General features: G+C 39.5%; 1 protein-coding gene across 1 annotated transcript in view; it reads left to right on the top strand.

The window, feature by feature from the left end:
* Window positions 1–20,280, top strand: part of CNTNAP5 (contactin associated protein family member 5) — a 263,702-nt gene that overhangs the window by 105,439 nt on the left and 137,983 nt on the right. Inside the window, exons 4-5 of the mRNA XM_056496452.1 lie at window positions 12,968–13,115; window positions 19,915–20,118. Of these exons, the coding sequence (XP_056352427.1) occupies window positions 12,968–13,115; window positions 19,915–20,118 (352 nt within the window). The remainder of the gene's footprint in view (window positions 1–12,967; window positions 13,116–19,914; window positions 20,119–20,280) is intronic.

Genomic DNA, 20,280 nt, shown 5'->3' with positions numbered 1-20,280 from the left:
GCTATGACATTTAGGAAACCAGAAATAGCATAGATCAGACTAGATCCCCATAAATGCACATTTTATTTTGTGTCATATGAGCTTGACTTGGATGTTTTTTCTTTCAGTGACTTTCAGCAAAATTGATGGAAGTGCAAGTGAATGGTATCAGTTATAGCATCATTATCAATCCATAAACTGATTCCTTTGAAGTCTAATAATAAATTTGTAAGGTGTATTTTCTCTTAAAAACAAGATGTCTTTTAGTCATTATATAATGATCTGCTTTTTTGTTTATTGTGCTCTTTAAAATAATTTCTCCTAATTTATGGATTTATTTGTAATAGGTACCATGGTCTGTCTTAAGGCCTCTTAAAACATGCCACCTTTCCTTTCTCTGCTAATGAAGTATATTTCCTTGATAGGATAGCCATCACAACTAAGAGTTATTTTATACTGAATTTCTAAATTGTGGAAGAATATTCACTGAGCTTAGTTGATTTTCTCTGTTTATTTTATATGCTAATTTGGTACTTCAATTTAAAGTAATTTTCTCACCCATAACTGAAAAAGAGCCTAGAGTTGGAAATACCCTAAGCTGTATCCTTTACTCTGCTCTCATGAAAAGAATTAATTCACCATCCCAGCAATGGCCTTGTCTTTTTCCAGGCTGTCTTACATCATTTTTTTGTCAGGTTTTTTTTTATATCACATGTTCAGAAAGGTATTTATTACTGTTTCTTATTCCTATATCAAATGATTTAAAAATTTTAAAGTTTTGTGTTATTCTATGGTATTCTATACTTACAGAACTGATCCAAATTTCCATTTTTATCCTTTAATTGTGACTTCTTTAGAGGAAAGTCTTCCTTCTTTAAATAGCTTCTCAGTCTCTGATTTTACCAGATGGTTTTTACTTCTTTCCTTTTAAAGAAATTTGTTTTCAGCATAAGTGGTTTTGATTTATTTTAAATCTCCAATCTGATGACTTTAAAATACTTATATCATTCTCAAAATAATTTATCCTGTTATTGCTTTTAATTTTTAACTAGCAAATCCTAAGTTTTATGTTTTTTTTTTTTTTCTTGAAGTTAATCCCTGCTTTAAAATAATACTTTAAGTTTCTGTATAATTCTGCATTTTTTTGTTGAATTAGAATTTTGTGTGGACTGTGTTGCAGAGAAGCTCCTCAATAGTAGTGTTTTCATCCTGAGTGCTGGTTAATTTTAAAGAATACATTGTGCATGTGTGTTGGGTAGCTTGCCTATCAAATCCAGCAATTACACATTTCTGTTTTCTAAAATTTGGAGTTCAAGATGATAGGACAATTACACTCCCTATTCAGAGGTGACAAAGGCTTCTCTCCATTTTCTCTAGTCTTGAATCTTTTCTTAATACCTTGTCTGCCACAGAGTGAAATAAAATCATGTGGTCATGTTTTTGATAACCCAGACCTAACACACTAATGTGGAAGACTGTCAATCCATATAGAAGTTAGAGTGGTCAGCAGTAACTCATTGTCTCTATTGGCTTCTAACCTTTCTTTTAAGCATGGCACCTTCCATCTTACCAGTGTTTCCTACTGCATCCTTATGAACTTTGTACCCTTTTCTGCCTCCTCAATGAGGCTGCTTTCCACTTGTATGTCTGCTGGGATGTATTTTTGAACACAAGGCAGGTTAGTTACACTTCCAGAGTTTCACATGTGCCTTTGACATAACCATAGAGACTGTATTGACAGGCTTGGACTAAACTTCCTGAGGCTGTGCTTTACTGGTTAAAATAAGTGCATTTTTCTAGTTTCTCTCCTGTAATCAAGAGTAATCAATGAACTTTAGCAGAATTCATTGCTCAGTAAGCCACATGAACACTAGTATGGGGAGAAATTGGACTCTTTGAAAGAGCTAATCTGACACTCTGTGATGATACAGGTAATAAATTATCAGGAGCCTGTAGAATTGCTGCATTTCCCTTTAGTCATAATGTGTTGATTTAGTGGTGTTTTAAAGAACTGCTGTCAAAGCTGTGTGTTCTCCACATGGGCACTGGTTCAGGTGTTCATTAATGCTAAACTGCAGAAACTTGGTGAGCTCAAATCAAGACCCTAGCATTGATGCAGAAGCACTTGAGGGTATATCAGTGTCCCTCTTTACCAGAAGTTAAATTTGTATATTTGCACAGTGCTCTTCTGTTTGCCAGAGAACAAGCTCATCTTTGAAGACTGAACTGTGAACACACATCTTAGCCCAGCATATTATTCAGGCCTCACTGTGTGCAAGAGGTTTGAAAGGAAATCCTGTAATAGGTTAATTTTCCTCTCTGTGGGTTGCATTGTCTAAAAACACTTGCTTCTTTCTTCTATTCTTTGTTACTTTTCAAGGCGTAGCTACTCATAATGCTTTCAGGATAAAAAGAAAAACACCTTAAGCATAATGCCTTCATCTTAATATTTGCAAAAAATGTTAGATGTTCTTATTTCTTGTTCTAAAGATGAGCTCTTTCATGGATCCTATTGATGGATCCTTTCTTTCACCTATGATCAGGAGATAAAAAGAATAAAAGAGCCCTGTGTGCTAGATTTCACACCTCAGGAGAAGGGCTTGTTAAGGAGCTATTGATTTCCTCTCTCCTCAACTCCCTCCTTTTTGCCCACACTTCCCCTCCTCCACAACTCCCACCCATTTAGCCATACTTACATGGGAAATATTGACACCATTGGAGAGGCTTCTAAGATTTCTAGTTTTTAAGTGTTTGCCTAGCTATGATTTAAGGAAAAACTGTATGGAAGTGAAAGGAAAAGTGACAACTTACAAAAAGCATCATCACATGCCTTGCTGTTAGAGAGTGAGTGCCAAGAAACAGGTTCTCTAGGATGATCCTCCTTGGGGAAAGGACAAAAATGAAACTGTTATTGAAGGTCCTAGGGACAGTCCAGTGTGATGCATCCCAGGCTGCACATTTACAGAAACATCTATTGCATAGAAACTCCTCTTGTTGAAAGAAACTATTTCTACCTTCCTTCCCTTGTGTTCATCCATATGAGGATATTGCTTATTTCAAAATCCATTTTTTACAAGTACTGAAATTTCAAACTCACTGAGAAGTTCCCATAATCTTCTAATTTCTAAACTAAAAATAGTAGAACAGTTTTTATTGATGGTCTGATGTGATCTTGGGCCTGCCAAATGTATCACAACTCCATATGTCCTACCATAAAAACAGTAACAGGTGTTACTTGTATGCCAGCAAAAATTATAGTTCAGAGTCAGAATTTCAGCCCTTCTCCTTGGAACACTAACAGAAAGTTACTTTTTTTTTTTTTTTTTTTTTTTTTTGTCCTCTAGTTTAGAGACATCATGATCTGCAGAGCCTACTGCTGAGGATTGTTTGGTGTGGTTGGAGTAATGAAATGTGTGGTCGAAACTTAATGGGCAGACATGCATTTGGAAGATATTGCACACTTGCCTGCCAAGATGCTGCAAAAGCTCATCTTACTCTATTGCAGGAGGAAGAGATGTGGTTTCTTTAAGTTGCTTTAGTGTCCTCAGGATTAATTTAATGTGGTTCAATGATGGACCTCAATGTGAAAGTGCAATGCCAAGACTCAAATGTAGGATGCTGCAAGCACTACAGTAGTGATTTTGTAGAAGGGAAATATGTCAATTAAATTTAGTCCTCCAAGTGGAAGAGCAGTAAGGGGTAAAAATCTGAGGGCTGTACCAGGAGGGGAATTTTCCTGGTGATACCCTTAACCCAGGCCCCAGGGAGGGTGCAGACTTCCATAAGAGGAGGATCTGTTCAGTGTGTTGAACCCTCTGCTCCCCTGAGAAGGGAGTTGCCTACTACTATAATCTGTCTTTTCTTCCTTATGGAAATTGCTATTGGGCAGGGGGGAGGAGGGTATAACAAAAAATGTGTGTGTAGGCACCTGCATTTCCGTGCTTTATTGAACACTGGAGAAAATCAAGCCTACCTATTTTTTCTTCTTTCACAGGATATTACTTTACTGATCCAAATGCAAATGCTATCAAATTTTATAACAGCAAAATAATGTAAGATAATGAAGCACAGTATTCATCTGAGGTCACTGTTGCATGGAATAACTAACACCTCTCTGGTGTCATCTTGCTGGATCCGTCTGGCAAATTACAACCAGAGAGATTGTGAGTGTACAGCACTAGCTATTTAAATGTACTTTGATGAAGCTAAACACAGAGAAGGTTCCCAGAGTTCCCCAACACTGCCAGACATAAACACATTCACTGCATTGTTAATCCCACTAATTTAATGTAAAGCATGAAGGTCTCCATGAGATTTATGCAGAACAGCTGAAATCTATGATTAGTGCTGGCAGCAGAAGAGCAGTTTCAGTCTGTTGGCTGAGGTTAATCTAGTCAAGGTACTAGGGAAATATTTAACCTTGTTGTGATTTAGTTTTAAATGCCATCTTTATGTAGGATTGCCTTTAAGATAAAGTGCAAGAGGCTGAACAGAAGCAGGAATTAGGTGCTGACTTTTAGCTTAGACTTGTAATTTATATGTTTAATTTTGCTGCTTGCTTCTTGCTTCTATGATTATTTATTCATGTAGCAATGATGATATTTACAGCGATAAGAGCTTGACCTCCAGGTGCTCCAAAGACAAAGCTGATTCTGAAATCTACAGATAGGGATCCATTTGCCATCAGTGAAATGCAGTTTTGTGAGACACAACTTCACATATGTGTACAAAGGGTGTCTCAGCACAGTAAGGAAATTGCACTTGGTTCACTGCTGGGAAGAAGAAGGGCAACCTGCCCAACTACAGATTGGATCAGGCATTTGGGCTACATCTGTATGAGGAAATGGAAGAAGACAAAGACCATTTCTCACCCTGAGGTCAAGTGATGTAGCTTTGTATTATCCATTTGGCAAATTTGCTTTTCTTCAAAAGACATCACTGTACCCAAGTTGTCTATTGGAAAAGGCTGTCGGTGGATATAGAAACTCAGACTTTGCCAAGGTACATTTTGGCAGACTCTGGAAACAGATTGACACTAATTCAAACTTTTTAAAGATCAAACTGTACATTTCATTATATAAAGGTGCTGTGAACAAAGCAAGAAAATAAATTAGAATTTTTAGGCATGAATCAGAACAGGGGAAAAAATGGGCAAAGTGTTAAAAAGTTCTTCAATATTTTGTTTCATTTTCTTTGGTCTAAGTTGAAGTGTTTCACTCTACTTAAGGGACCCAAGAAACTTCATGTTTCTAATGTCAGCATCATTACACACATATTTTATTTATTTAGAAAATAATATTATATAGTTTGTCTCAATGGCTATTCTTTAATTTTTTAAAAAATGCTTTTTCTTGCAAATTATTTTGATTATGTAAAAATGATGGGTTTTATTGGAAATACTGTGATTTGTTCTACCAGCTATCAGCAGAAGGATAATAAGCTGCATCCTTAATAGAAATGTGGTTTACTTTGGGCAGTCATCTATCTGATGTTAATGATGTTGTTAACAGCATTTGTTCCTGTATTTGGAAAGTAACTAACCAGACAGAAAGGTATGAATGCAGTGCAATGGGGTGGATTAGCAGCAAATAACCTTCTCACTTGAGCAGATCATTTAGGGAAGTGATGAATTAGTATGGACCCTGACACATCACTGCATCTCCTCTCCCCTACTTGTACAGAAACTGCCAGCAGCTCAGAGGTGTCCAAATAATGCTCAGGAGCCCAGGTGGACACTCATTGCTGGAGCACAGCAGTCAGCCCCTCCATAAGTACCACGTGTAATGCAGTCCCAGTAGGACCCCTGCTTGATAAGGAGTCATTTTAATCCTTGCTGTTCAGGGAACTTTAATTACCTCTTTGTAGATGAATTTTTTATTTTGTCCATTAGGGGGTAGAGGGATGGGATGGAAAGCTGTCACTTTCTCAGATAATATGTTATGGGAGGATAATTTTGACAGGTGCCTCTTCTATTCTTTCCCCCCCACCCCTTGCTCCTCCCTAATAGCAGCTCTGACAGTGTGCCAGGGGATATTGTTTCTGAGGTTATTGTCTGACAGTGTGCCAGGGGATATTATTTCTGAGGTTCTTGTCAAGGATAGGTGTTTCACAGAGAAAAATGTAGCTGCTGTTGGGAAAGAAGAAACATAAGCAGAAAGGAGGTTTCTTTCTCTTTATGAAGGTAGGATAGGGTTTAGACTGGCTTGAGTTACAGTATTCAAGGTGGAAGCTAAAGCATGAGTCAGGAAAATCAGCTCAGAATAACCAGAATTAACAAGTTAACCAGAAATAACTACTTACCTTTTGTCATGAAGACAATGGTGCATTTACAGGAAAGAATGAAGTGGAAAGATGTGCTCAGAGGTGACTGATGTGCTAAATGGACACAACCTGCCCTCCAGCTTGTGGTCCCTGGACCAGGCTGACAGCTGTTTCCTCTTGGGCTTGGGCTGAAACCTGCTTAAATCAGTGGAAAAATCTCCCATTTATTCTCTAAACAAGCAAGTTCCTCCAAGTAAATTGACTTTGTTTCTACAGACGGTTTGAAAAAAATACTGAAAGAAAATTTAACTTGCCTTTTTAGACAGAGAGGTGGGAAAACAGAGTACTTAGGTTTGCCACCAGTGTACCAAATGTAGCTGTGTGGTATTTAAAACAGAGCTCTAAACTTTAGCCCTTAAAGGAGCTGAGCAGTCCTCCTTTCATTCTCCCCATGGTCTGCTCCCCTCTAACAAAATCATTTTATATAAGGCCAAATGCTGAAAGAGAACAACTCTCAGGGGCCAGGTCCTGCTGTGAACTCCTGAGCTGGGCAGCTGCACTGAGCTCACCCTCCAAACCAGGAGGAGCTTTTAGCAGCTCCCAGTCTGGATACAGGCAATGCAGATGACAGCAAAGCAATTCCAGTGTGTTTCTTTGTGACAAGGTAGCAACAGTTCTGGCTTGATGTGTTAGGCAGGACTTTTTCTGTTACATAAGCAAAGCAACATATTTCACCGCTGGCATTCACAGGATGCAGAAATGGTAAAATGTGAAAAAAACCCAAACATTTAGACTTTGAAATTATATTTTAGTTTTCATATCTTTTTTTGTGTGTGTTTTAGGGCTTAGCTGAGGTGAAAGGGGCAAATTTCTACAATTGCCTGAACTGACAGTTACTTTTGTTTTGCAGCAGAAAATAAATGTATTTTTAAATTCTCATTGTTACAGAAACCTGTAATCACAAATCTGTCCAGGCCTAAGGTGTAGCTAACAAGCACTGATGCAGTATAATTTTTCTGTGAAAAGAAACTCTGTAGCATCCCATTAAATTCAGAGGGTGCTGAGTTTCCACATGGTGTGTTTATGGCAATATTGTGCCCTTCTCATGGGAACCCTCGGTCTCTTTCCACACATACAAGCAGAGACCTAGGACTCCTGCCAAAACTTGGTTTTAGTCACTGGCTTCCTCCAAATCTGGATTTAGCACCCACACCCAATAGCCCCACTGAGTTGCATTCCAAGTAACAAACTTCAGCAGAACTGAAATCCCACTGCCTTTGGAGAAGATGAAAGTCAGAGTCTGTTTCTTCCAGGAAAATGTGAAAAGCTAGGCAATGCTAGCTCCTTTTTCTTTCAGATTTTCATGTTTCTGCCTTGAAAATTCATGCTTTCTTGTAAGAGAATGTGCACTCAAGTACTTGGGAGTCACTCCCCAGGAATATGTTCTGTATCACAGCACAAACTCCTAGGTTGTGATCTTTCTCATCTGGCTACGGAAGTTTAAAGGGGAGAATGACATTGTTTTACTCATAAGTACTGCAGTTTTGGGATTTATGACAGTCTTAGCTGCTTTTTGTCTCCATTTGGTTCCTTCACTGAGCTCTGGACAGCTTGAATCAAGTGCCCTCTTGTCCTTTTCTCCAGGCACTGGAGACAGCACACTGTGATGTCACGGGTGAGATTTGAAGGTGGAGTGCTCTTTTGCCTGCTTGTATTTCTTTTACTGAAGGTTGAAATGTTGTAAATTGCTAACATCTGCGTTGTACACCCTCTGCACATTTATAATCTGATTATTTCTTTCCCCTCAGTTCAACTCATCAGATTCCTTTGGCAGAAATGAGAGTTTTCAATATGCCTTAAAAGACCTCCCCTCGAAGGTAGTTAACCTGCTCACCGTGCAGGGCTGAGGGCTGTGCTGATGTTGCTGCTTGCATACTCATTTTGAACCCATCCCATTACTGCCTAACAAAGAGCAGAGTCATTATTGGAATCACCTTCTTGCAAGTCTGTAAATAAGTTGCCATTTGGTGTGCAGAGAATTCATGCTGGGGGAGGCTGAGATAAAGTCCTGCATCTGATCTGATCTTTTGAGTGAATCAGACTTTCATGAGCAGACACTTGCACCCCATTTCCACTTGTCTGTTGGGAGGTGGAGACCAGTCTAAGAGTTTGGCCAAAGGATGATCTAAAGCTCATCAAGTCTCACTGGCATGAACTGGCATAGCTCTGAATTAATGCATGAGGTAAGGAAACAAGTATGTGTCTTCAGGGTTATCAAACAACTGTCATATTTCACTGCAGTTGTGTGACATTTTCCTGAACTGCCCTTGAAAACCTTCTGGGATCCCTCTGAATGGGAGAGCTGTAAAAATAGCCCATTTAGTTGGATCATTGTTTTTCCTGAGGGACTCATCCATGCAAATTCCAGGCAACAAGAGCAGTTTTGAGATTTATGCTTCTTTTCAAAATTTTCTTTTTCATTTAAGCTGTAACTCCATTTTGTCCTGTTGTCTATAATCCATGAAACAGGTGAGCTGAGCATTGGGAAGAGTACTGTCTGTGCTTGTCTCTGCCATTCTTCCCTGTGTGCTGACAGCTGCTGCCCAACAGGCAGCACTGAGCTGGTCAGACCCTGCTCCAAACCACTGCAGCTGCTCTCCCCTCACCTTTTCATGCCAGTGGGACCTGCCTTTGCTGGCTCATAAAAAAAGCCTCATAAAATATTACTGTGGTGCCATGGTCTGTGTCACAGCAGAGCACCATGCAGCCAGGCATTGTGAAAGAAGCCTGGTCTGAGGGGCAGCCCTGGCCAGCTGTTAACCTTGTGGTCACTGGCACTGGGGAAAACCTTTTGCCTTCAAGAAGCTGGTGGCAAAATTTGGCACTAATGGAGCTCTTTGATTTCTAAGCCCCATAGAATGCCAGAGGCAGAATTTCCCATGTAAATCATCTGGCTGTTGTGTTTACAGGGCTTGTTAAAACACACAGATTGAAGAGCTGTGCTCTCTCCCAGAGCAACAGTGTTGCATGGGAAATGCAAGTGCTTTGTTTTCTGCACTTGTTTGTCATTTTGTTCCTGGGAATTAATCCTTATCAGCAACAGGTTGTAATAAAGGCCATTTCTCTAGAGGACTTCTGCCATTCTCACCGATAGGTTTACTGTTAATCAATATTTGAACCTCCAGGGCTGAGAAATCTGGTACTGCATCCTAGTTTCATCTTCTCTAATGGTTGGATTTTTTTTCCATGTCAGCTGTGGATCTTAAGTTTTCGAGTGACCGTCTGTGGCAATTGGTATTATTCAATCAATGGTCTACAGCCCACAGGTGGTCCATAAAGCATCAAAAGGTGATCTGTATAGCAGTGGGAGTTGGAAGGGAAAATGAAAGCAATCCTGGAGGCACACACACAGTGACACCCTGTGTGAAGCAGCACACAGGGATGTGCCAGCAGCACACAGAGCCATCTTGTAGGCATGGATCAATGGGTACAGCATTGCATGTGGATTTCCTTTCCCAAAAGGGTCATTAGCTCTTTGCTTATTACAGGAGCTTGAGGAAAAAAAAGTGCTGTAAGGACAGTATTGGACCTCTGAATAGTTTGGTGGGGCTCTTTGAGTGAGAAGGATGTTTTTACAGTTGCCCATCAGGTTTGGAGTGACCTGATCTGGAGGCTGGATGTGAATAATTCTGGCTCTTGCCTGAGGTGTTCAGGGAAGATACCTAGCAGAGATGCCAGTGGGTAGGCAGCAAGATCAGCTTGCAGTGGGTGTGGTACAGCTGTGACTCTTTTCCCTGGCAAAAGCATAACCTCCTTGATGGCACAGACAATCCCTAAAGTATGCTGGACACCCCAGCTTGTTTCACAGTATTAAGGCATATTTTTTTCTTTTGTCTCTTACTTTTCACCTTTGCTTTCACTCTAGTCACTGCATTTTAAGCTTTTCTTCTCATTTGGGAGGACTGGAAATGCTTTATTCTGCCTTTGTTGTTTTTCTTCTTTCTTTTTCATCTTATTAAGGGTGAGATATTTACATAATCACAGGACTCCAAGAACACAAGCCTTTGGAGCAAACAAACAGAAATCAACAGTCTTCTTTATGCATCTTATATATCCATAAGTGTCTTTCTAAAAATATGAGGACTGCCACAGCTATGACTGTGAGGCTTACTCTCTACTGACAATTTCATTACTGAGAAGAACAAGATTTTTCATTTAAAATATAAGGAAAAAAAATCCCTGAAAGGCTCTCTGCTGGAATTTGAAATTGGCTCCTATGTGGAAAGCAGTATGAATAAGGTCAGGACATATAGAAGTACAGCTTGTTCCACTCCTCAAAACACATCAGCTGTATTTGGTTAACTTCAAATTAACATCAACAAGAATACTCATTCAAAAGAAAAAATAATATAGCTTAATTTGTGAGAGGTTAGTTAACTGTTGCATAAAACTTGTAGAAAACAAGATCTTGTGCATTTAAAGTTGAGAACTAGAGGTGTAGGAAAAACAAAGCTTTGAAGACAACTGGGATAACCAATTTTTTTCCCTTTTCAGCCTGATAAGCTCCTAATAGAAATAATTTTACAGATCTGTAATGGATTAACCCCAGCCATTACCTGAGCCCACACAGCTGCTCACTCTCCCACTGTGGGATGGGGGAGAGATTTGGAAGATAAACATGAGAAAACTCATGGGTTGAGATAAAGTAAATACCAGTTTAATGGGTAAAGCAAAAGCCACCCACACTTTTGCAAGCAGAAGAAGGAATTAATTCTCCACTTCCTATGGGTAGGGAGGTGTTCAGCCAGCCCCAGGAGAGTTAGTCTCTATCACATGTAATGATGACTTGGGAATACAAATTCCATCCCTGTCCCTCTTCCCTCAGCTCTATGTGCTGAGCATGATGCCATATGGGATGGGATTCCCAGTGGTCAGCTGGGGTCAGCTGTCCTGGTTGTCCCCTCTCCCAGCTTCCCATGCCCTCCCATCCCACCCCTCACTGGTGAGGTGAGGAGCAGAAGAGTCTTTGACTCTGTGCAAGCACTGCTTGGCAATAATAAAATCTTCTCTGTATTATCAACACCGTTTCCAGCCCCATACAAACTACAATGAAGAAAATTCACTGCACTTCAGCCAAAACCAACACATGATCACATGTTTTAAAGGGTGGTTTTTCAAGGAGGTAACTGGGATTGTGAGAGATCATTTCAGTAAAGTTGTTCATCTTCAGAGGCAGGCAACAACCGCAATGAAATGCAAAGAATGTTTTAGAAAGGGAGACATATGTGGTCTTTTGCACTGATGACTGGGTGGAAAACAAGGCTTAGTGTATATAGAAGAGAATTTCAGTTACTGTTTTTAAGGTGAAATGAAATTAAACATGCTATGGTTTCAAAGGATTGTGCTTTAGAAATGTTCCAGAATATTGTTTATTTAATATAGTTCTAATAAAACAATTGAATGCTGAGTTTAGTAAAGCAAGAATACACTGAATTTGAGGTTTTACAGGATCTATAATAACGTCTGGAAAAAAGCTGGAATGCTTGCATTTGAGGAGAAAAAAAATGAGTGGAGATGAACCCCTAATCTCTTTAACACATCTTTCAACCATCAAAATGAACTGTAGGTCTACTTTAATGGGCTTATTCCAATTTTGCACACAATTGCATTGTGTAGGTGAATGGTGCCAATTTTTGAACTAAAAAAAAGCAGAAGCATTTTAAACTGGTACAACTTTTTGTGGTGAAATTTTATGCTTACAAAATGCAGGACCTCTTTTACAAATATGGCTCTCCTGTGAGATTGTGTTTTTGTGTGCTCTCTCTTTGGTTTTCATACTTTACAAAACTCTTAGCTTCAAATTTCAACCCTAGCTGAATTACTCAAATGTTCTGAGGATTGCAGGAAGTCTGTGATATTCCTGGGCCAATATTACAGATAAGGGTGTAAAGATGAATTTAAAATGCTTCAGGCAAGAATACAGCCTTGATGTTTTTTGAAGGTTTGTCTTTGAAATCCCTCGGTCATTCTTCATCCATGAGAGAATTTCCTCTTGTTAAGTTATAATTCTGACTAGGGCCATTAATTTTGGCTTGCTTTGCAGGCAATTAATTAAATAGGTAAGGAAAAAAATGAAATTATTTTTACTGTTTGCATGCTTTAACTCTCTCGGGTGCAAACACAGTCGAAATGCTGATTCTCCTGTGTGCTTACTCAGGCTTTTCTCTCTTCCTGTTCCTTGCTTGAGTTTTCTGTTGGGTATCTGCAAGTCCTGTTCTTCCCAGACTCTGAAGAACTTCAGTGGCTTGTGTCTATTATTTAGTACTTCCATGAGTGCCCCAAAGGCTAAATCAAGCCCCATCCTTCACTGTGCTGGTGGGACTCTGACTATTTTAGGGGTTGATGGAGTATTATAGTGAACAGGAATAGCCTGGGTTGGGAGAAACTACAGCATCTTCAGTATTATCCCCATCTACAACCTGCTTTTGTAACTAACTGTGTGTACATCCCCTACTCTGCTGAGTTGCTCCATGTGCTGCTGTCTCCCTTGTTTCCCTTCATAAGAGATGCAGCACTTGGAAGAAAACTTGACAATCAATTTAAATAATTTAAAGTAATTTTTGAGACTAAAAATCGTGAAGGAGGGTGACAGTTCACAGCTTTTGTTCAGAGTGCTGCATTCACCTCCTGTTGCTTAATGTCTCACCAAGGCTCTTTGTCCTTCCAGGTCTTCACAGGGAACAGCAATGCTGACAGTGTGGTTCACCACAAGCTGCTGCACTCGGTGAAGGCTCGATTCTTGCGCTTCATCCCTCTGCAGTGGAGTGCTGGTGGGCGGATAGGACTGAGGGTTGAGGTCTTCGGCTGCTCTTACAGTAAGTGGCTGCATCCTAACCCACATTTTATCAAAGAGCTTTTACTTGGTGCTGGTGGTGCTGTGGAAAGAGTGCAGTAAAAGTTTTATGAGCTAAAATGTTACATTAAATGCATTGCCATTGTTTATTTTTTTCAGTAGCTGTTCTTGCCTTTCTGCCCAGGGATGTGCTGCCCATCTCACTCAGCTGGTGGAGCCTCCTCAGGGCTGAGCCCACCACAGAACCAGGCAGTCAGATGCTGCAAAGCCTCCACTGGGGCTAATTGGGATTTTTATAGGGCTACATTTGCCTAAACAGTTCATTTCTGAGTTCAAGGCAAGCTACCTTGTTGTGAACTGCTGTGGATTTTGCAGCTCTGGTTGTATTTGAGGTTGATGACTTTATAGCTTCAGAGTGTAGAGAACCTGTCTGCTGATTTAATTGCTTTTACATGACAGCTTTCTTTGGCCATTCTTGTCTTTGAAGATATGGTCTGTAGTGTTTTTGGCTTTGGAGCAGCCTGTGGATGTTGCTGGCTTGGGTTGTTTTGGTGACAAATCTTGTTGTAGTGCTGCAGATGTGTGACCTATGACCATGTCAGACTGAAAGGCAAAAGGACTGATTCTGCTCCATTGCAGAAAATGGAAGTCCACTCATGAGGAAATACAAGTCCAATATTTGTTTCTCAGATGACTTTGAGTTAATTTTTGTAGCTTGAGATGCTGCTGGAACCAGGGAGATTTTATTGTGGAAAGTTCAGGGGATTAACAGCATTATACTGATAAATTTGGTGTGGTGTGGCACGAGTCACCATCATGTGACACCACTGTACTGGTGCATCTCCCCATTTAGCTTAGGTCCTTCTCTGTTCCTCCCAACACAGATAATGGGCTGTAACAGAATAAGCATACAAATTATTTGGGAAGCAGCTAAATTCATCTAAGCTAAATGAAAAAGAAGTCTATTAAACTTTTTGATTCACATCTTCCCACTGAACAAAGACACAACTCCAGGACTTTCTGGGGCCTTGTCACTGCACAGGGATCTTAGGACTGCTGCACATGGTGTCACAGGAAGATTCTTATGGTCTCTATGTAGGTCTATCACATCCATTCATCTCCTTCTAGATGCTGTTTCTCCAGCTGTACAGGCACTGTGGACTGAGGTACAACATCCTGGTCTGGATGCACAGTAATTATGGCAAGAGACCTTTTCCAGGTATATTAGTGAACATGTAAACTGAAATCTGAAATTCATAATCAACTGCCCTTGGTGACATAATTCTGAAACAGACAATTAATCTGTTTTCAAAAGCTTTCCTCTATTAATGATGCCCAAACTTCTGTAGTGAAGAGTATAGTCCAAGCAGTTGTGTAACAAATAGAACTTGAACTTTGAGAAGATTGAAAATTTTGTGGCTGATTTTTCTTTTCTTGGTGCTTGTCCATATGGTGTACTACATGAGCACTACTTTCATGTCAGACTGTGGTTGTATTTTCTGTGATACAAAGAAGATTTCACAGTCACTTGCAGGCTGAGTTGCCTTGTGTTTTCATCTACGTCTTCATCTTTGTCCTATACCCTGCAGTTGCAGGAAATAAAAGTGCTTGTGTGGAATTAAGATATGAGATTAAAGCGAGCCAGAAAAGAAATAAAAGGATTCATAAAACTTTTACAGAGTGTTGAAATATTCATTCCATTTATATAAATGTGCCATTCACATTTCTCTCTGGCAAATTGCATATGCCAAGCAATACCTGTCTACAAGCTGTGCTTACATAGTTTCACTGCCTTGGCTACTCCTAACCCAGACACACCAGCACTGTACAAAAGATGTTTGATCATTTATAAAATGTCATCTTTAGTGGTATACTGACAGAATCTGCTGCAGATCCTGGGCTGGTATACAACTACATAACTGCATTTTGTAAATTTGATAGCAGACAGACTCATCCACTGTGTTCAGTTTTAGCACAAGAAATATTTATAATCTGGGGAAAAAAAATTAAAATTACATAGCTTAAGTTTCTAGAGAAGGCTGTTGAACAAACCAGGAAGGCAACTGAATTAGAAGAGCAAGAATATTGAATGTGCACCATCTTCATACATGTGTCTGTATGTATATGAAAGAAGACTTGTGATGCTGAGAGAACAAACAGCATCAACTGATACAAATCCATCTGTAAGAGCCACCTATGGCTTCCCTGCTGCCTTTTTAGATGAATGTGACAGTCTTGGGGCAGCAGAAGGCTCTGATATCTCATTTTTGGCATCTCATGACTCTCCTATGCAGTATTCTCTGCTCAAGAGGTCCCAGGAACACAATCCTGTGCTAAGTTATACAAGTGCAGCTTTCAGTGATGACTGTTTAGTAGGGAGCACATGGAAGGCATCAGGTCTTGTAGGTCACCTGCCAGGTGACAGTGCCAGGACACAGCAACAAAGCATTGCTCAGGGATCCTGCTGTGTGCATAGGATGCCAAAGTGGATATCTTAGCCTGTGGCGGTACTGTGCTGCTGAATGGCTCTTGCTGTTGTTTATTGCTTCTGCTAGAAATAATTTACTATGAATTTATTCCTCAAGTCTCCCTGTCAAACAAAAGAGCTTTCAATTTTTGTCTTTTTTTTTTTTTTTTTTTTCCTTCTTCACTTTTTCTTTTCACCTTCTATTTGGCTGCCAGTTGATGTTGTTGCTTTGGAAAAATAAAAACATGTTTTGAACAGAAAAGCAATTTCAGATTATGAGTGTACCTGGTCCTATCCCATACAGATTGAAGTTCTATAAATAATGGACTCCAAGGCCATCACATAAGCTATAATTGAGAGATAGCCTGCTAATTGTTTACTTTCTTCAGAAAGTATATATTTAAATGAAAATTGATTACATTTATTTGAAATTCCTGTAAAGATCTCATCTGGTATGCTCAAAATAGGTACTGCAATAGGAAGGGGATGATGATCTGAAAACATACATAATGTTTCCTGTTCAGAAAAGGATTGCTGATGAGTTCTGTGGAAAGTTCCATTCAGAAATATGTGTAAGCCCTTGCTGTCCCTTTGCAGCAGTGGCTCCAGCAGTGTATTTGTAACAGATAAGCAGAGCTGCAGCAGAGGACATGCTCAGACAAATGGCAAACCAATTGCTTTTGATGCTGGAGGTGGCAAGGGGCGACAAGTGTATCTTTATACTTGGGAAAAGTCTTGGTAGCTTAGCACAAGAGAAAAGAAAATTGCTGACACAATTGCTTTTATAGGATAAGATTTATAGCTGCATTGAAGATGCTGATCATATTCTATAACTGGTTAACAGCCCAAGGTGCATCAGCAGAATTGGGTGTATGTGCAGTTAACAGGCTGGGATACCACAGGAGAAACAATGATAGGGTGTGAGACAGGGTGTCTTCTGAGAGCAGAATTCTTCATTTGCAGTTCTGGACTCTGACTTCTCATATTTTGCTGTCATTGCTTCAGGGAATATGATCTGATATTGTGCTTTTCTATTAAATGATATTTTTACTGGATTCTTTTTCTGTCTCTTTTTTTTCCCCTCTCTCTCTCTCTCTCTTTTTTTTTTTTTTTTCTCTCCTTCTTTTCCCTCACCTTTCTTCATCCTCTCCTTTGTCTTCCTGTATGATAGAAAAGAACTTATTGCAGAGAACGGCTTAATGTCTTATGGTCATTGGCCAGTAGGGTTTGTAATCAAAGAGATTTGTGATAGGAATAAAGCTGCATGCCAGAACATTCACCTTGTAGTCATCCACATTCATCCCTTGGGTTGTGTGTCTGAGAGGGAAGTGGACATGGCTTTAGGGTCATTCAAGCCAGTAAGCTGTGACTGGCCAGGGGCCACATCTGCTCAGAGCAGGAGCTCTCCTCTTCCCTCCTGCCAGGAGTAAAAGATTCTGTTCATTGGTGCAAGCACAAGACTGAAAGTTCCTGTCTCACATGGCAACTGTTCCTAGAGTTATTCCTGTTTTAGGATATCTTTGCTAAGTGTTCACTTTTCCCAAAGTCACTAGGAGAAGGACTGTCTTTAAGTATGGCTGTATATCCTGTCTGCTGCTGGGAGCAGATCGCTGCAGGAGTAAACTCTGCCAGCCTGTCAGCAGCCTTGGTGGTGAGGACAGTGTAGGAAAGAGCCCAGAATGAGTAAAGTCTGTCTTCAGGGAGTGTAAGGACACCTGCAGGCAGGGCAGGATGAAATCACATGCTGTGTTTTAGTCTGTTATTACTGCAGATTGTCTGAGACTTGAAACATTTTGGATCCTTGTTCTCTTGCTGCAGGAGGGTTATGGACATACATGGACTGAATAAACACTAAGCAAACACTAAGCAGGTTTTCTGGAGTGGCTGTTTCTAACAGGAACCAACGATTTGTTGTCATGTAAACTGCCACTAATGACTTTTGGCTGCCAGTGTTAGCATTTATTTGACATATTCCCATTTCATTCAGGGCTATTTATTGGCCAATGCACTCACAACTGATAATTAGTGGAGCAGAGCTTTTCAGAAACAGGTTTTCCTTTGTGATATACTCTGTAAATGTCAGTAGGAGAGCTCTTCAAGAAATCATGTTATTCTGTGGCTTAGTGGAGAGTTAAGAACAAGAACTGAAGGGTGAATTTAGACTGGCTGGAGCCTTGGATCTTAGGAAAAAGATTTAAAAAGAACAGCTTTTGCAGCAGCATTGAATCAGTGCACCCTTGCTCTTGCAGTACTTTTGGTTTTAAGGGCTAGGAGGAGAATCAACTTTAGTTGCAAAATGCTCTGGAAATCAAATACTGTAAATTTTTTATAAGCTATTTCCTAATTCCTGCCTGTGTTGAAATGAAACCATTTTTATAAGACACTTGTGATTTACTTTAACCAAATTGTAGTATTTAATGTAGTTAGGGGAAATTCACAAGAACTAAACTACCAATTTAATTCCCCTTATAGAAACTGGCAGTCAAGGTGTCAATAGAGAGAAGTCAGCAATGCTGAAGGAGCTGTTTCTAATTCACCTATTCTAATAACACCTAATTCAGAAGTTAAAAACAGATGGCATGAATACTTCCATATTGTGATAATTCCTAAATTAGCAACTGTTCCACAAATGATGTTAAAATGTTGACATCATAGATAAGAAGTTGGTCTTCATTTACTCAGGAGTGAATTTTCCCCAGGACTGAGTTTCTTTGTAGTTTTAGTCTCATAAAAGAAATTAGTTGCTATCTGATTTGGAATGAAGTTGGCTATGGAGTTACAGAATTTTGCATCAAATTTAAATGTTGTTCTCCCTGCAAGTTTGCAAGTGTGCCATCAAACTTCTGTACAAACTGTCATACTGACAGGCAGAAATTTTCATAGTCGTTTCCATGGTAACAAATTGTTAACAGCTGTTTTATTTTCTGAGCTTTTAATAGTTTTTAATTGCAAACCTCTTTAAATTTTTCACTTAAAAAAAAAAAAAAAGGTTAAAACCCTTCCCCCCTAGCTCTTATTTTTTGCTTTTAAAAGGAGCAGATGAAACTAGTGTTAATGCTTAAAAGGATAAAAGAACTGTCAATGGAGTTTAGATGACTTAAATTATTGACTTGAATCACAATACAGTTGCTGACTGGAAGTCTGGATCATATGAACCCCTCAGTTATTTTTCAGAAGAAAACAGAAATCTGATTGCTTTGGTTTACCATTGAAATATATGGTTTGCAAACAAAGATAGTCTATATTCTTTCTTCTTGGGGACTGGGAAGGTGTTACTTGGCTTTGTGCATGTGCCTCAGCAGTTACATAATTTAGTGACTGCTCTGTTTAGATTCTTCATAGTCTGGTATTCTTAATTTGTAATTTTTTTTTTCTTAACAACAGGAAATACCAATTGACAAAATTGATATTTTATACATAAATTGTGTCAAATTGCAATTGGATAGAAATGGGAACTGAAATAATGTATGCCAGTCAAATGTTGTGTACAACATATTAGTTAAAAGTATTTAAAGCTACCTGAAATATTCTGGTTATAGATACATTTAAAATTTTGTTTTAAAATGTTTTGTTTAAAAAACCACTTTATTAAGCAAAGAGAGTACTGCAGGCTACTGCTGCCAAAGAAAATATTAATTGCAGTTGAGTAACAGAAAGCTTGTTTCCTACCAGAATGATTGGTATTTTAGAGGCTGGCTGAAGGGGAAAATATGTTTCTAATAGGATTTTCAAAGGTGTATAATCAGTTTAGATGCCCAGCTCCCATGAAATCTCTTCAAAAGCTTTTTGAATTGATATTTGGCTATTCCTGCCAGCCTAGTCAATCTGCATGCAGAAACATGGCTGATAAATGCCCATCACAAGCAAGCAGCCAGCCCTTGGAGGCTGAGGGGATCCTTATTTGAATGCAGAGGTGGATGCAGGCAAGGCTGACATGCAGGAACAGCTCAACAGCCACTTGTGAAGCTACAAAAGTGGAGTGAGTACTGAAGTGTTCAAAGTAATGAATAACATCCTGACTGCATTTGAGATGAACAGCAAATGTGGCAAGGGATGTTCTGGATATCTGAATATGATGGAAGCACCTGTTCTGTCCTCAAAAGCTAAATGAGGGAGAAGTGTTGTATGAGGAGGGCTAGTGCAGAGGAGTTCTGGTTTTATCCTCGTGTTCCCTTTCTCCAGCAGAGGGAGAAGATTGGAAATGGATGAAATGTGGTTGCTCAAATGACCTCTACATCCAGTACACTCAGGATAATACCTGAATCCAAATTGTATTTGAAAAGATCCTGAAAAAAATACAGTCCCTCTTCTGATGCTGCCCCTCCTTGCCATTTTGCCATTCTCTTTTTTCCAGAATCAGATATTGCAGACTTTGATGGCAGAAGTTCACTTCTCTACAGGTTCAATCAGAAGCTTATGAGCACATTCAAAGATGTAGTTTCCTTGAAGTTCAAGAGCATGCAGGGGGATGGAGTCTTATTCCATGGAGAAGGACAGCGTGGAGACTACATAACCTTGGAACTGCAGAAGGGGAAGCTCTCCTTGCACCTCAACCTGGGTAAGGGTAATTAGGATTACTGGTTTGCATATAAATCTTTTATTTATATTAGACAGTATCTGTAAACTCTTCAACAGAACATTATGTGTGCTTATGTCATGCAGGACATAATAGCTGAGCCAAGAAGAGACCTTGGCTTCTCTAACTGGTGCTGAGCAAGGC

The sequence above is a fragment of the Oenanthe melanoleuca genome, chromosome 7 (assembly GCF_029582105.1).
Source record: "Oenanthe melanoleuca isolate GR-GAL-2019-014 chromosome 7, OMel1.0, whole genome shotgun sequence".
Lineage (NCBI taxonomy): Eukaryota > Metazoa > Chordata > Aves > Passeriformes > Muscicapidae > Oenanthe > Oenanthe melanoleuca.
Note: the sequence above shows the minus strand (reverse complement) of the source record. Positions and strands in the feature narration are given on the sequence as shown.